Raw genomic sequence first — 16,226 nt, 5'->3', positions numbered from 1 at the left:
ACAATAAAACACCATGCACGACAGAATAATCCATGGAAAGAACCTGCAACTAAGTTGGGAAAAAAAGAAAAGCCAAAGTAAACATTGCTGCAATCTCCAGAGATTTTGCACCACAATAAAAAACCCTAACCCAAAGCCAAATACCACGTGAAAAATCCGTTCAGCACGTTTTAAAGTGCCCCAAACATTCAAGCAGAAGCCAGAGAACGCCTGGTTGTAAGAAAACAAATGTTAATAAATGCGAAAACACTCGAACAGTTCGATTTCGCTGTTTTGATTATTTGGTTTGATAAACTTGACATTCGCTGTCCAATTTAAAGTGTTTTTTTCTCTCCATGTATTCTTTTTTCTGGACAAAAATCAACGTTTGTATTCCCGTAATAGACGTTAAGATAAGGCGATTTTGCATTGGTTCCTGACAGATTGAGATAGAACCTTTATGTGATCGATTGTTTTGTTTGGTTATATATGAGAATAGAGTTTTGTTGTTCTCATTTTTACTTTGATTACAGGAATTTGCCATCGTGATAATTGTAAAACTGGAATTTCTGTGCCCACGTGCAACACTGTTCTCGTGTGATTACTTTCCGGTTGGAATTTGCCATGCTCGACGGATAACACGGATTTGGTCGTAGTATGTCACATTTTCTATAACCTTATTATATAGTTCTTTATTTAATTATTGGTTTCATTTTTAAATAATTGGTAAAATTAGGAAAATGTGAATAGCTCAAATTTATTAAGGGACTTAATTATACATAACTATCGACAACTTCAAAAAGTCGAATGCAATTCTTGATGAGTTTCTCATTGTATCAAGCATACATGTTAAACTATTCTTTTTACATATTGTACAATTCTATAAATATATGGATAAATTATAAATTTTATAATTGATTTTTTTTACTTATATTTCGATGATTAAATTTTATTTTTTAATATAATCATTAAATTTTTTAATTGTTATTATTTTTATTATATCGTTAAATGGTTAATGATACTATGACATGACAATGGAACTAAAATGGTTTCTTTTGGTAAAGTAAATTTTATATCAAACAACGTCGTTTTAGATCTATATAAAATCTTCTTTCTTCCTTTTTATTATCTTATTTGCTCTCCATCTGTTTAAATTATGATCATCGTAGGGACCATCATCGATTGCCGTCAACGGTGGTTGTTGAGTCTCAAAATTTGTTTCACCCTCTTGAATACGAATTTGATGTCCATTTAATTGAAAAACACCTCAAACTCTGTGAATTTAGGGTCGTTGTTTTTCTTATCTCACAAAACTATCGATTTTTTATGACATTGACAATCAAACTATACACCAAGAGCTTCATCTTTTGTTATCTTTCATTTACAAATTACATTTCACCCAAAATCTTTCAAAAGTTGTTAAATTTCAGTTAAAACTTTATCTTCATTTTTTATCTACTATTTCAACTGTCATATCATGATGTGTTCGAGATATGTTGTTCTCCTTGTTGAGTTAGACTCTTCTATTTCTGAGATCAAAGGAATAATACTTTGATAGCTAAAAATGGGGAAACTCAATACTTTTTATTCATTTCCCTTTCTTTTTTTTTCTTAATGATTTCCTAGCTTATCTTTTGTCTGTAAAGGTTTTGATTTGGTTAGGGAAAAAGGTTTCAGATTAGGTGACGATGAAGTGGTTGTGGTACAACGCTGGTTCAAGTTAAAATGAAGAAGAATGATGTTTTTGAGTTGAAAGGAGTGGTAATATATTAGGATTTGTAGGTAATGGTTGATGGTTGATTTGGGCTATGATGGTTCGGGTCATGGGCAAAATATAGTTTGGTTGTTGGTTTAATGATGAAGTTAATAGGATAGTTAGTGTCAATTTGTTGGTGTTTCGGTGGACGCACTGATGGTTGATGTTGAATGTGGTGATGAAATGAATCGTGGATAATAGTTGTTGGTTTAGTGAGACATATGTGAATCAAATATTTAATTCAGACTTTGAAAAAAAGATGAAAAAATTTGAAAAAATTGAGGTCTAAACATCATTGTTGTCGCTAATTGATGTGGTAACTAGTATCGATAAATGATAGTCGAAATTTGAATTGGTTCCTACATGGTTGGAAATTATTAAATGAGTTAATGAAAGTAGTTGAGAAATGGAAGAGTGACAAAAAAAAGGGTAAAATTAGGAGATAAAAGTTTGTAATTTACCGTAAATAATTTAAGGATGCGGGGGTCTTAAAAAATTACGTGGAGTGCAAAAGTTTGTGTTGGGTTAGGGCGCGTAGGGCAGATACACAACACATTGAAGTTTTAAGAAAACAAATTGAATTGCGTAAAGGTCAATCATGTCTCGTTTGTGGGGCCACCAGATGCGGATTTTCCACCTAAATATCACCCAATGTTTTTAATATTCCCGATGTAACACCCTTTTTTCAATATTTCTCAAAGTAATACCCATTCGACTGATGTGGAATTAAGTATCGTTTTCGGGACAACGCCTTCGCGGGATTTGCTGATGTGGAGTGAAGGCACGTTTTAGAGGAAGCTCCTTCCAACTAGTGTAGCACTACGGTGGAAAGAGCGTTTCAGGAGACGCCTTTCAAAAGCTCTTTTAGGGGAACATACTTTTCACTTGGTTTTGAATTAGGGTTTTTATTTAGGGTTTATGGTCACCTAGTTTGAAATTAGGGTTTTAGTTTAGGGTTTAGGGTTAAATGTGATGGTGATTTAGGGTTATTAGAATTTGATAATTTATTAGGTAAAAGGTTTCAGTTATGATTTAAGAATGGTCAAAGGTATTTTTAAAAAATTTATTTAGATTAGAGTGATTTTAGGTTAAAGTGGTATAGGGTTCGTTAAGGTGAAAGTGATGAAAGATTTTATAGGTTAAAGTGGTTTAGGGTTTTTTAAGGTAAGAGCGGTTAAGGGTTGTCTATGATAAAGTGGTTTAGGGTAAGGTTCGATTAAAATGAAAATGTTAATCACTTGAAGTAAGAGGTAAGTGTGAATTTATGTAGAAAATATACATATATTGGAAAATTGTAGAAAATGCAATTACATTGTAATATTAGAAACAATAACATACATTGAAATAGAAAATACAATTACATAAGTAAGGGTTAACGGTTAAGTGATGATAAAAGAGCTGAACATTTTTTTCTATTGTGACTGATGTGTCTGCAATGCACACATCTTTTTTTGTTCTACTGACCTATCTCGAATATCAATATCATAATAAATTCGAGTGGATTTTGGACGATTTGAGTTTCTCTATAGTAACAGTTCCGGTACAATTAGTTGTTTATTAATGGAAGGCGCGTCCCCGAAAACGCTCATTCCGACGTGGCACAGAATCCCACGAAAGCGTGTTTCCTACAAAGCACCTTATCCTACGTGGCAGCTCAGTCAGCAAAAACCCATGTAAGGGAGCGTCCCTTGAAATGCACCATCCGTCTTGTTAGCAAAAATCTCGTTAAAGCATGTTCCCGGGAATGCGCCTTAGTTCTACATTAGCCGAATGAGTGTTACTTTGGAAAATATTAAAAAAATGATGTTACATCGAAAATATTAGAAAAATATGGTGATATTTAGGTCGAAAAAGCCCCGGATGCACTTACCTTCTCTCATTGTGTACGTCAAGCCAAGTAAACTTTAATTTTATCAAATGTATAGTATTATTCAATAATTACCAAATTGTTAATCAAAGAAAAAAACATTTTGATTATCAAAACGTTGTCTTATCGCAGTCACTCTATCATCATTATGCTTATAGTTTGATTAGTATCATTGATAACAATTGATTAATTTTAATATTATATGAAAATTAAATTGAATTACAATTTTAGGTATGCAATTACATAAAATTAAAATTTATGAAATATATTAAACATTTGATAAAATTTCATGTGTACTACTAGTACTTTTCTTTTAAAATTTCAAATTTTTATTTTAAAATAATTGATTTTTTTCTTTAAATTTATTAAAATTTAGTTATTATACTTTATAAAAATTAAAAATTTAGTCTAATTGAGTAAAATTTTAAATTCACCTTTTATTTCACCGTAATTAATATTAAAAAATATTATATTTCTGAACTTATTAAGTGGAGCTTTGTCGTAAGATCTTAAATTTAAATAGTTAATCTATATTCAAAAACATTATAAATAAACATTACATTATAATAATCACATAATATTAATTTTAAAAAAAAAATACTATTGTTTCCAAGTAATTTCCACAGAAGTAGAAGTATTTATGGAAAAGTTAGGAGTAAAGAAATGAATTCGTCACAGCTGACGTCAATCAAAGACAAAAACTTTGAAAAATATGTTGTTTAATATGTTGCTTAAAAAGAGTTGGTCACACGTGACATCAACATGTTTTATAAACTCAGATTCATTGAACCCCACCAAATCCAACGGCCATTCTTCTGCCGCTTGCACTCATTATCTATCTATAAAAAATTATTTCTTTTAAGACAAAAAGAGAGATTGTAAAACAACATTTAGTTCCCGCACACCATAGTCCACATGTTTGAATATTATAATTGAGAGATAATTTTTTATTATGCAATAATTTAATTTAAGATGGTTTTAATTTAGAAATATTTTCATGTTCAAGTTAAAAAATTATATAAATTTATAATTTATTTTATTATAATCAAAAAGTTATATTACGGAAAATTAAGACTTACAATCAAAAAAATTATATAAATTTGTAATTTTAATAAGAAATAATATAAAAATAATATTTTTATTTTAACTTAAAATATGACTATTTAATATAAAATGTTACAATCCTAATAAAATTCAGTTACAATCAATTTATATTATTTTAACTTATAATAAATTGTGTTTTAAAATTTCGGTAATTGAGAAATCATTTTGAAGTTTGATACATTAGCTGGAATTGTAAAACAACATTGACGGCAGAAGTGGGATCGAAATCACGTGTTTGGACAGTTGCAAAAAAGTAAAGTTAGTGAGTACAATAAGTCCCACTCATTCAAATCAAACAACACGGAAACCTGAGAATGACGATTTGTCACCACATAAGGAATACAATTTAAATACATCACCGTATTAAATATATGAATAAATTATATATTTAGTTACCTTATTAGTCATGTGGTTCATTTTGTTAATTTAATTTTTTTTTAAATATAAAATTATTTTTTAAATTTTATGTTAATCATTTATCATCAAACAATTAAAAATAATACCGATATATCATATAAAATAATATCATATCATAACTAAAAAAATAAAAAATTATCACATTAATGATTATATATTTTTAACTACCAGTAATCAAAACATAATTTTTGACATGATTTTAAAAAATAATCAAATAATTAAAATAAAATCACAATAATTATTAGATAACTAGATACGTAATTTACTCTAAATATATTTTTAAGACGACAGTGTTAAATTATGATAATCAATATTCCTTATTAGTTGTCGTATTAACGCAAAAAATAAAAATAAAAATTTCCTAAAACATGTAGACGTTATTACCACCTTAAGGTCATCTTGAAAATAATTTTTATTAATTCCCAAAATTTTATAATAATTTTGCATTAAGTTATATCGTTCAATTAATTCACAAATTTCGGAATCCAACTCCTACAAAAACTCAAAATAATATAAAGGCACTTTTCAAATCTCTCATCAGATTCACTTTTATCGTGGTTTGATTTCTAGGGTTACATATTTGAATATGAGATTGAAGAAATAATTTCATTATTTTATCATTTTATTGCTTTTTTATTACAACAAGTAAACAGTTCTTATTTCCTTCCAAAACCGAAAAGAAAATGAGAAAATCACTGGAAAATCATAGCTTTTCCCGGTGAACAAAGGATAAAATAGTGAAACTTATGCGAGGTTTTTTCCGGTGAACAGCAACATCCTTGATTAAAAATATCATCACATAAGTGAACTAATACTTTTTACCCAACTAAAAATTATTGCCTTAAAATAAAATATGAGTCAAAATGCTAAAAAAAATACGAGATATAATTACTTTATTAAATATTAAAGGTAATTTTTGACAATGTGCCTTTAAGAAAGTGAGTTGAAAAAAGAAGCTTTTATACAAATTCACTCGTACTTTATATGCAGAGGGCATAATGACAAGGAAAGATAAACATAGGCAAGGAATGATGGGAAAATGGCTTTTAATAAAGTAAATCTACTTGAAAAATATATAAATATAGCTGACAAGAAAAGATTGTGAAAATTTAGAAAACCTATATAGATAGATATATACTTACTATAATACAAAGGGAGGAGGAGGAACCTGCAATGAAATTCCATGAACAGGGTCTCTCTCTCTCTCTCTCTCTCTGAACTTGGCCACCTTTTTATGGGCGACAACGAAGAATGAAATGAAAAAGGAATGGTGATGCCTATGCCTATTCACAAAGATAACCCCCCCCCCCCACCTCTCTACATGAAGTAGCTTAGAGGTTTTTTCTTTCTTGATCCGCCTTCTCCATACAAATCATTCCATTGAAGCAGCTCATTCATATTTGTAGACTCTGACGACACACTTGCACAAACCTGCATCCATTACCAATCCCCTCAATAGCACAATATTCCTATCATAACATGATATCAACTTCAATTCAACAAATACATGCGTCTGTCTTAAAGCTCACACACGCACCCACAGATAAATCCTTGTCAGGCTTCAATGGATAGCTATAGATAATTAGAAGCTCTAGAACCATATAATTTATAAAGAGCATAGCATGGTACCTGCTCATGTGCATATTTAAAATCATCCATCTTCAAAGGACGAACGTCAGTGCTGCTATACAATGTCGGTGCCGGTCTATTCTCAGCCACCGCCAATGCTCGCTCCTGCAATTGCATGATAGATATGTATATAATCAATCTGTAGTCTTATACAGAATTTAAACTTCCGTGTAAAATAAAAGGAGTTTGTCAAAGATGGGTATCAATCAAAACCCCGCCCAAGTATCATTATCTTCACTCTGTCCAATACATGAGCATATAATGCAACAGAAGAAATCCTCACTTCAAATTGCATTAGATAACTTTGAATTAGTACTTAAAATTGCAGTTATTGGAATTGCTACTTTATTCATTTTACTTGAAATTCATAATTCTTAAACAACATAATAAGAGATTGTTTCTTTCCCTTGTAAACTCTTAACCCCAGATGCTAGAAAAATATATTTCATCTTCTAGGCCTACAAGACCAAGGTAGTCAAATCACCCATTACATAGAATTGCATAGACCAAGAGTAATCAAAATATGTAATACTACTAGCCACTGTCATAAATACAGTATTGGGACATGTAATGCCCATGTCCGTGACAGATGCACCACTTCTTAGCACCATTTACAACATCAACATGATATGATATGCAAGTAGCTGCAAACTTATCATAATAACGAATAAGCTAAAATAACCAACTGACCTTCTTTTCCTTTTCCAAAATTTCTCTTATGGGACAATGTGCGGCAGTCACACAAAGATTCTGCAATGAGAAAATTACACAGGAAATAAACATCGATAAAAGGGACATCAACCTAACCTGCTCAAGTCAGTATAAGAATGTGTTTTGCAGTTGATCAACTCCTATCATTCTCTAGCTCACGAGTCACAACACTCCTTTACAGTTCCAAAAATAAGATAAATAAAAAGATTAAAAGATAAACCTTAAGGTCACTTCCAGAATAACCATCAGTCATATTTGCAATAGCTTCCAAATCAACATTGGGTGACAATTCCTCTTTGGCTAATATAATTCTTAGAATCTTCTCTCTGTTTGGAACATCTGGCAAATTAACCATCAATCTGCACAAAATTCAACAGGAAAGTCGCCGGTGCTTAGCATGAGGTCATACAACAGCAACTCAAAGAAATAACACAAAAGAGTTACCTTCTAGGAAGCCTCCTGATGACTGCCTCATCAAGGTCAAATGGCCGGTTTGTAGCAGCAAGAACTGATACTCTTTCTTTATCTTTGGTACGAAGACCGTCCCAATTTACCATAAATTCATTCTTCATTTTTCGCATAGCCTCATGTTCACTTGGATTCTCCCGTCTTCCTAACATACTATCAACCTAAAATAACCACCCAAGTCAATAAAATTACATATCCCAAAGAAACAGGAGGAAACTTGTAACAATGAAGGAAATAAACACAAAATACCAAAAATAAAAGGAGAATAATAATCTTAAGTTGGTCAAACCTCATCAACAAAAATAACACTAGGTGCAATTTTACTGGCAAGAGAGAAAACAGCTTTAACATACTTCTCTCCTTCACCGAACCACTGCAAGTCATATAAATATGTTACATTCATATATCAAAAGGAAAAGCTATCCAAAAGACGTACATGCCACAGTTTTATGCACTTATAATACCTTTGATGTAATGCTGGACATTGATATGTTAATAAAGTTTGCACCAGCTTCAGTTGCAACAGCCTTGGCAAGCATTGTTTTGCCAGTACCAGGAGGCCCAAAGAGCAAGATTCCTTTGCAGGGCTGCAAAAGCAATAATATAGAAAGTAATACAGCATTAGGATTTACTTCAAAAATGCACTATTTCAAATAACATACAATAATCAAAACAACATATTGAAAGAACCTTTGTCAACTGTCCCTTGCAAAACAATTCAGGCCTTTGAAGGGGAAGCATCACCAATTCCTTCAAGGTGTCTTTGACATTCTCAAGGGCTCCAATATCATCAAAACTAACCCCTATATCACTTGGGGGAATAACATCCGCTAGAAGTTTCTTTTCAAATTCATTCTCAGTGACCACATCCTGGAAAGAAGAAAATTAGATCTTGTCCAATAACATACTAACCCTACAACCAGAAAGATTATGGACAATCGTATAGTGGGAAATGGCCACACACAGAACCTAAGAGAAAGAAGACAATAATACCTTAAGTGATTTCTTCAAGCTTTTGCTTTCGTTTTGAATGCCTTGCAAAATGTTCAGCCCATATTTGATGCTGCAACAGAAAATCAGACAGAAGGTTAGCATAAGAACAAAATGGAGACATTTCAGTTCAAATAATATTATATCCTTTAACATTTAAGAGATCCAGGCTGCAAAATGAATATAAAATAGGACCTTTCAGTTGAAACTATTAGTTTAGCATCTTTGATCAAAACTTCAGAAGAATTCATTAAGTGGTGACTCAGCGCCCAGCCTACCACTTTCTCCACGCCTACAATAATAGAAGGCACAAAATAGTAAATTGAAGTAAAAACATACTACAAGATTTTAGTATTATCTCCTTCCAAACTTGTACTCCAGTTTCATGAATTTCAGGGAGACATTTTACTCATTGACAACCTTTAAAATGTAATCAATTAAATATATATTTTTTTAAAAAGGACTCCTCAAATTTTATATATAAATAATAGTAACATGTTAAAATCTAAGAAAAAGGAAAACACTTGAATGGAGTACGTATATAGTAAGAAGTTTGAGGATACTAACTCTCATTTGTGAGCGTTTGATCTTTAATGCAAAGTGTTTCAAGATCAGGGCAATCCAAACCATTTCGACTGAGAACCTGATAGCAGAAAACTGTTATGAAAATCTGCAAATAGAGACTAGTACCTCAAATGTTCAAATAAATGAACTGCTTTATTAGTTTCTATATATAAAAAGGGTGCAGAAGGAAGCTTCTATCTGTTTGGGGGGGAGGGGTTGGCGGATGGAATACATACAATTTTAATTTTAGCCATCTTCAAGTTTCTTTTGGTTTCTCATCACAGCAAGTAAATTATCCTACACTTATTAGAAGTTTTACCAAGTTCATGAAAGTAAGCCACTTCTGGCAACGTATTCTATAAACAAAAGCTAAGACTGGCATGCATAAAGAGGAAGTGCAAAAACTGGAAAAACAAATCAAGAGTTTAGTTTTACGCACTGAAAAAATGCTAGCAATATTTGACTGTGCTTTAAGAGTTTCAATATCATGTTCCAGTTGCTGCTTCCAGTCCAAAAGTAAAGCTTCATCCTGACATGATTCAGGAATATTAACTTAAATATTTCAGTACTCATAACAGGATAACTGATTAGAAACTGACATAAACGTACCTGAGGCAATTGAATTGTCACTTTGTTAGGGAAAAGCCGAGAAACTTGTTTCATGGTTTTAGGTGTTTCTTTGCTCCTGTCATGAAGTCTACCAAAATTATCCTGCAAAAAGAATGATCCCTGCTTTAGGTGTGTATCTGAATACAAGGTGGCAAATACTAGATCAGAATGAACTAAGCATGGCAACACATTGGAGGACATTTTTATTGAGGATGATCCTCAATTGCACCAAGTCACTTTGTTGGGGACCATGTTAACTACTAACTCTAATTTGAATTGCAATATAAGAACACTATATAATCGCATGGGCATTAAATCATGTTAAATTCAAATGAGGATTACACCTAAAACTTTTAAAAATGGTAATAATGTCACTGTTTGAGAAAAGAGCATTCAAATTCAAAGTATAAACATTGATATGTTAGCAAATAGTCAGACATGGTCCTTCCAAAACTTGACACAAGTACACAACTAGAAAGTTAGAAACCACCAAAACAGTCAGGCTCACAAAGAAATTTAGACAGTTGTATAAACTCAGTTCATTCCTTAAAATTATTCCAACATTTTTTCTCAAAAGCATAATGCAAAGAAAAGTGTAGTTGCTTGACGTACTGGAAATGCAAGATCAAGTAAGGCAGTCTGATTGGATCCAAATTTTGTGAACAAGAGGCCGCCAGGATGAGACTGAAGAAAAACAAAATTGCAGACATCAAAAGGTTAAAATACTTCCTAAAGCATCAAAGAAAGACAGAGTTGAACCAAATGTAGGTTGCTTACTTTCTCCTTGCGATTATCCATCTGGGTATGAGAACCAATCACAACAACATTAGCTGGCAGATTCTCAACCTTACTCTTCAGGGAAGTATATAAATCTGAATTTCCAGCCATGGACTTCTCTATTTCTTTCACAAACAATATTAAGGGACAGTGCTTACTTTCATTCACTGCAATCTAAAAAAGTGAGACAATTCAGAGCTAAATGCTTATAAAACATGAATACCATAAAGCAAAAGCTCCGTCGCTTTAACCATAATGATATGTACCTCAAAAAGTTCATTAACAGCTAGCTTGTCAACATCATCACCTCCAGAACTATCCAAACGAAGTGAGCTAGCTATAGATAGAAAACATAATGAGTAAGGTTGAGGAAAAAGTTCACAAAGTATCATAAAAGATGTTTGAAATCAATGCAAGAAATGGGATAAAGTGATCACCAGCACAGAAGAAACCATGATCTTCTTCACAAAGCCCACCAAGGTCATTTCCCTCCAGAATAGATCTGTCAAATCTAACCCCAATTTTTGAGAAACCATTTTCTTCAAATGCAAGGAGAACTTTGCCCCGAAAACCAATGGTTGGTCCCCTACACAGAACACAAATATTATACTACTAAACCTTTTCGCAGAACATAATCAATAATTTTCGCAGAACATAATCAATAAGATTAATAAAGTCCGTCTCATGAAAAAATTACATGCCGTATACACCATGCCAACACTAGCAGCATTTCTTAAAACAAATAGGAAAATCTCGGATGACTAGCAATGGTATAAAGGACAGCAATCAAATTCGATCTCCAATATAAGCAAGCAAGGACAGCACCAAAATAAGATAAAACTCCAAACCTAATGTCAAAAAAATATAAAAAAGGTTCTTGGTATTGAAGAGAAAACACCCATATGGCTAGCTAAACTGTAGAGTATAAGAAGATACCTTAAAGCAGGTTGTAGAGAGGAAAGTCCTGAAGGTGATGTGACACCTACAAACTTAACCCTATCACCTGACAATTTTAGATCAAGTAATTTTAGATCACCAATTTATCTTTAAAAAAAGCTATGGCATTACAAAAAAACAAAGGTAACTCTTCTATCTAAAGGAAGTGAAATACCTTTCTTAAATGTATAGTTTTTAGATGTTGCAGTAGATACTTCCTGTTTTGGCAATGCTTGGGAGCCCAGCGAAGAACCCCCTGTTATATCAGCTTCGACACTAGAAGTAGGTCTCTTCTGCTGCAAAGCAGCAGCCTGTGCAGCTCTTTTAGCATATGCATAAGCCCTCTCAGCTCTCGAAGGTTCTTTCACAGGATCCGCTTCTTTTGATGTTGATCCCTGGATATATTGGAAGGAAAATAGTTGAAAATAGATGTCACAAAAAATGCTCAGACATTTAGAAATTTGAAACGATAAAGAAACTTGTGCAACAACACAAGACTCAGAACAAAGATTTTGCTTTCATAAAATGATATTTTCAAAGAATCTAAACAAGCTGAGAGGTGAAATAAGCATACTCCAGGCAACAGAAGAGAATCAACAATCAGCAGTCGAGCACCAAAATGATTAGCAAGTGCCTTTGCCAATGTCTCCTGATATATTTCTGAACCTATAACATAATCAAAGGCAATTAATTGAAAATTTGAATGCTCAGATCAGAGAATATAACGAGCAAATAGGAAGAATTAAACATTACAGAGCCAATTAACAGAAAAATAACAGCCATACCCGAAGGACCAGACAACAATATACGAGGACTCATGGTAGGAAGATCTGAAGCGTACTTCGCAAATTTATTACACTTCAAATGCACATAAGCTGAGGCTATCAAAACTTTCTTTGTCGTATCACTGTCACAATGGAAATTTTCAAGTAAAATTAATCAAATTTCCCCAACACTCCAAATATGATAAATAGGAAATGAATTTGGTTATAACATAAACAGAGACGGATAATGCTGAGTGGCAGACAAAGAATTCTATTTTCTGCAATATGCAATGTTGGATGATCAATATTCATCACATACAGATTTGCAAAAATTGTGAAAACTAGATCGGCAAAATAAGTAAAAGCAATAATACAAATTAGGTTTCCCAAGATATAGACATAAGAAATGATAATAATAAACGTCTGAAGAAGATAGAGGTGAAGAACACAATTCATTGCAAAAGCACAAAATTTACCTCAAATAATACGGAAAATTTTCAAATGAGACATCTATATTGTCCGGATTGAGAATGCCTTCCTGTAAACTATCTTTAAATGCTTTCCGCTTAGTTGATATCAAAGCTGAAGGAGGTTCAAAATCCTTAAGCATCTCTCTAATTTCCCTTCGCTCGTCAAGAATTTTGGCAATGCTGCCACTAAAATCGAAGTCAGTAGATGTACCAGCAAGAATACGCAATAATGGCCTTAAAGAGTAGCTTGCCCCAGGGATCTTTGTATTGTCAGCATCCATACCATCATTCAATCCAAGTCTATCAAGATTAGAGTTTCCATTGGCTACATCAGGTGTAGGAGGACTGGTTTTGTCCCTTGAAGAAGCTGTCGCTGGATCAGTATTACAAGCACTATCCTTCATATCCACGTCTGGAAGCCGGTCATCTGACACTTCACAACCAGAAGGTAAGGTAGACATCTCTGAATTTTCTTTTGTTGACAAAGAGGCCAAAATTGTTGCCGCCCCAGCAACAGCAGATGGGTCACCTGATCGTGCTTCAATAATCCCTTTTATAGGAGCTGTCTGAGCTTCTAAAACGCTTAAAGTAGAAGGTATGCCTGGGGCAGCTAAGTTATCATTGGTGAGCTGCTGAAAAATCTATATTTTCGTTAAGGAATTAAAAGGTTGCTAAGATGGAATAAATATCAAAATAAACTCAATGCTGAATAATGGAACCTGCCGAAAGACTACAAAGATTCTCATATGAGCGCATAGAGCACCAAAAGTTGAAAAAACAATAAAAAGGATACATAAGCGTGATTCCCTGTACTAGTGAAAATCAATTCATCTCCTGCATTTAGAATTAAAGTAGCATTTTTGCGGTAAGTCTTCCCATTAACCTGGACAGAGCCTTTTCCTCCTGTAATTTCTAGTAATGCAATTGAACTGCCATCACTCTACACTAGGAGAAAATAATATCATCACTCTCATAAACCCATGAAAATTGGAAAACTATGAGCAAAATATTTGCGAAGATCCATACCTCTATGTGCTTCACTTTGCACAAAACAGTGCTAATATTGGGATCTTTAAGACATAAATTACACTGACGACTTTGGCCAGCAGTGAATATAGTGCCACACATGACCACGTGAGGGTTCTGGGGACAAATTGAACATTAATAAGAATCGGAAGCATAGTAGTTTTGAATGAAATTACCATAAAGAATTGAAACCTATATAAAGAGGAAAAATGGCTAGAAAATTGGTGGTATGCCAAGTCTATGTTTGGCACCAAGGCATTCAAGCAGAATGAGTAAAGATCACCTCTCCATGAAATATAGCTAATGGATTAAACTATAAGATTGAGAATTACAATTGGAAGATACCCAAAAGGCAAAAAAAAAACAAAGGCTGTTTACCATGAAAAAGAAAATTTTACTTCGATCTTTCTGGCTAGAAAAGAGAGAAAACAAATTGCCTGGTTCATCTATTCCAATTGTTGCGATGAAAATGACAAACCAAAATAGAACACACTATGAAAGCAGGGGCCAATTTACCGAGATAACCTAAAAGTAATTTTCCCGCCAATATCCCAAGAGTAACAATCAAATCATGCACAGAGGGATCTTTTCAACAACTGAATATGTACAATAACTGAAACTTAAACTCCTATCTCAAATTTGCAATTTTAATCTTAAGGTTAGACCACTGTTTTCAGAATCCAAGCATAATTGCAATAATAACAGCTTGTTTGGTAATGTTGATGAATAAAGTCCAATGCATTTGAATTAAAGTCTCTTTAAAATAGGATCTCAGTTTGACCTATACTATTATGAACTCCAAGGTCCCACTCTATGATTGAAATCAAATTACTCAAATTATGTAGTAAGATTTCATTGACATCCAAAATTCACGAGCTGAAAGTTCTATGATCCTTCAGCCATTAACAATTCTTAAAACAAAACAATAGTTCCGTCTTATGATATTGCTTTGTTGGCTGAAAAACTGAAAGACCCAGAGCCGCAATATGCATTCCTAATCTTGTCTTATTTAGCACAGAGATCATGAACTAGAAGGTAATAATAACGCAATTTCAAAGAACATACCTGAGAGTACTGAGAAAGAAGCTTTCCCCAAGGGACTTTAGAACCTGATTTAGCAGGTTTCGTTGGCTTCTTCTTAACCCGAGCGGTAAGCCCAGCACCGACCACCTTCGCGTTCTCCGCATCAATAGCAGGTTCACCTACGTAGCCAGAAGTAAAGACATCGAAGCCCCGTTAAAAAATCTCCCACATAACCCAAAAAAAAAAGAAAATCAAAACCCCGTAAACCAAATTGAGAAATCAATCGAGGATCGCACCTAAAGACCGCGGAGACACCAAAGCACCGTTCTCCACATCAGCATCAGCAGACTTATCAGGGATAGACTCATCAACGGCCTTATCCGCATCGGATACCGGCAGATCAGAAGATCGAAGCTCCGTTACTCGTGAATCCGACCTGGATTCCTTCACCGGGCCCAGAGCTTCGTTCAGCGGCCCAGACACCGTCGCTCCATTGGTGGAAGATGCCGCCGGCTCAGATGCCTAAAGGAGAAAAAACAATAAGTCCCAGATTCAAATCTAAAGATGAAAAAAAGAAAGAAATTTGACACGCATGCAAATTGAAAACCAAAGGAGAAATAAAATTTTAGGATTATCAGAAAAGGAAAACAAAGCTAAGACCTTGGATCGTTTACTAGGGGTAGGAAGCGATGTAGCGGGAGAGGAAAGGGGTCGTTTTGAAGAGGAAGAGCTCCGTCGCGTTTCAACCATCGCCTTGTTTGGGGAAAGAAGGGAGTTTTGAGGGTTTATTCAATCTGGGTTTTCTCTGATCGGAATAAAGGAACGGCCTTTGGGTCTATGGATAGGGAAGGAAGAGAGAGAGTCAGAAAGGAAGAGAAAAGGGCTGAATGATTGCGGGGAGATCAGTTATCAACGTCCCCGTGCTGTGCACATATAATCATACTTCTCTTCTTTAAATTTTATTTAAAAATAAAATAATCATACTAATAATTTATTATTATTTATTTATTGAGGAAAAGGTGAAGTTGGGCTGTCTATTTTTTCTGAGATAAAAAAGTGTAAACTTTTTGGCATAAATTTTAGGGTATAATTCCTCTATCAGTGTTTGTATTATTTAGGTATTTAAAATTTAATCT

General features: G+C 33.4%; 1 protein-coding gene across 3 annotated transcripts; it reads right to left on the bottom strand.

Moving 5' to 3' along the window:
- Positions 1–6,222: 6,222 nt before the first annotated feature.
- LOC120143759 lies at positions 6,223–15,985 on the bottom strand. Of its 3 annotated transcripts, none has more exons than XM_039157995.1 (27): positions 15,751–15,985; positions 15,387–15,612; positions 15,133–15,269; positions 14,068–14,184; positions 13,835–13,981; positions 13,048–13,682; positions 12,593–12,714; positions 12,382–12,473; positions 11,983–12,202; positions 11,808–11,874; positions 11,309–11,457; positions 11,138–11,208; positions 10,872–11,045; positions 10,707–10,778; positions 10,116–10,196; positions 9,925–10,014; positions 9,489–9,564; positions 9,117–9,213; positions 8,925–8,994; positions 8,622–8,801; positions 8,396–8,518; positions 8,221–8,304; positions 7,908–8,092; positions 7,684–7,822; positions 7,443–7,502; positions 6,753–6,857; positions 6,223–6,554 (listed from the first exon to the last, which is right to left on the bottom strand). In XM_039157995.1, the coding sequence occupies exons 1-27, from the start codon at positions 15,838–15,840 to the stop codon at positions 6,441–6,443; spliced, it is 3,723 nt and encodes a 1,240-aa protein (XP_039013926.1). In that variant the 5' UTR covers positions 15,841–15,985; the 3' UTR covers positions 6,223–6,440. The 3 variants fall into 3 exon arrangements, with proteins under 3 accessions (XP_039013926.1, XP_039013924.1, XP_039013925.1); XM_039157993.1 differs by having other exon boundaries at positions 10,095–10,196; positions 15,751–15,984; XM_039157994.1 differs by having other exon boundaries at positions 9,940–10,014; positions 10,095–10,196; positions 15,751–15,984.
- Positions 15,986–16,226: the final 241 nt, after the last annotated feature.

Source organism: Hibiscus syriacus, unplaced genomic scaffold (genome assembly GCF_006381635.1).
Source record: "Hibiscus syriacus cultivar Baekdansim isolate YM2019G1 unplaced genomic scaffold, ASM638163v2 tig00110863_pilon, whole genome shotgun sequence".
In the NCBI taxonomy this organism is placed as follows: Eukaryota; Viridiplantae; Streptophyta; class Magnoliopsida; order Malvales; family Malvaceae; genus Hibiscus; species Hibiscus syriacus.
The sequence above is the reverse complement of the archived record's forward strand: the minus strand, read 5'-3'. Positions and strand labels throughout refer to the sequence as shown.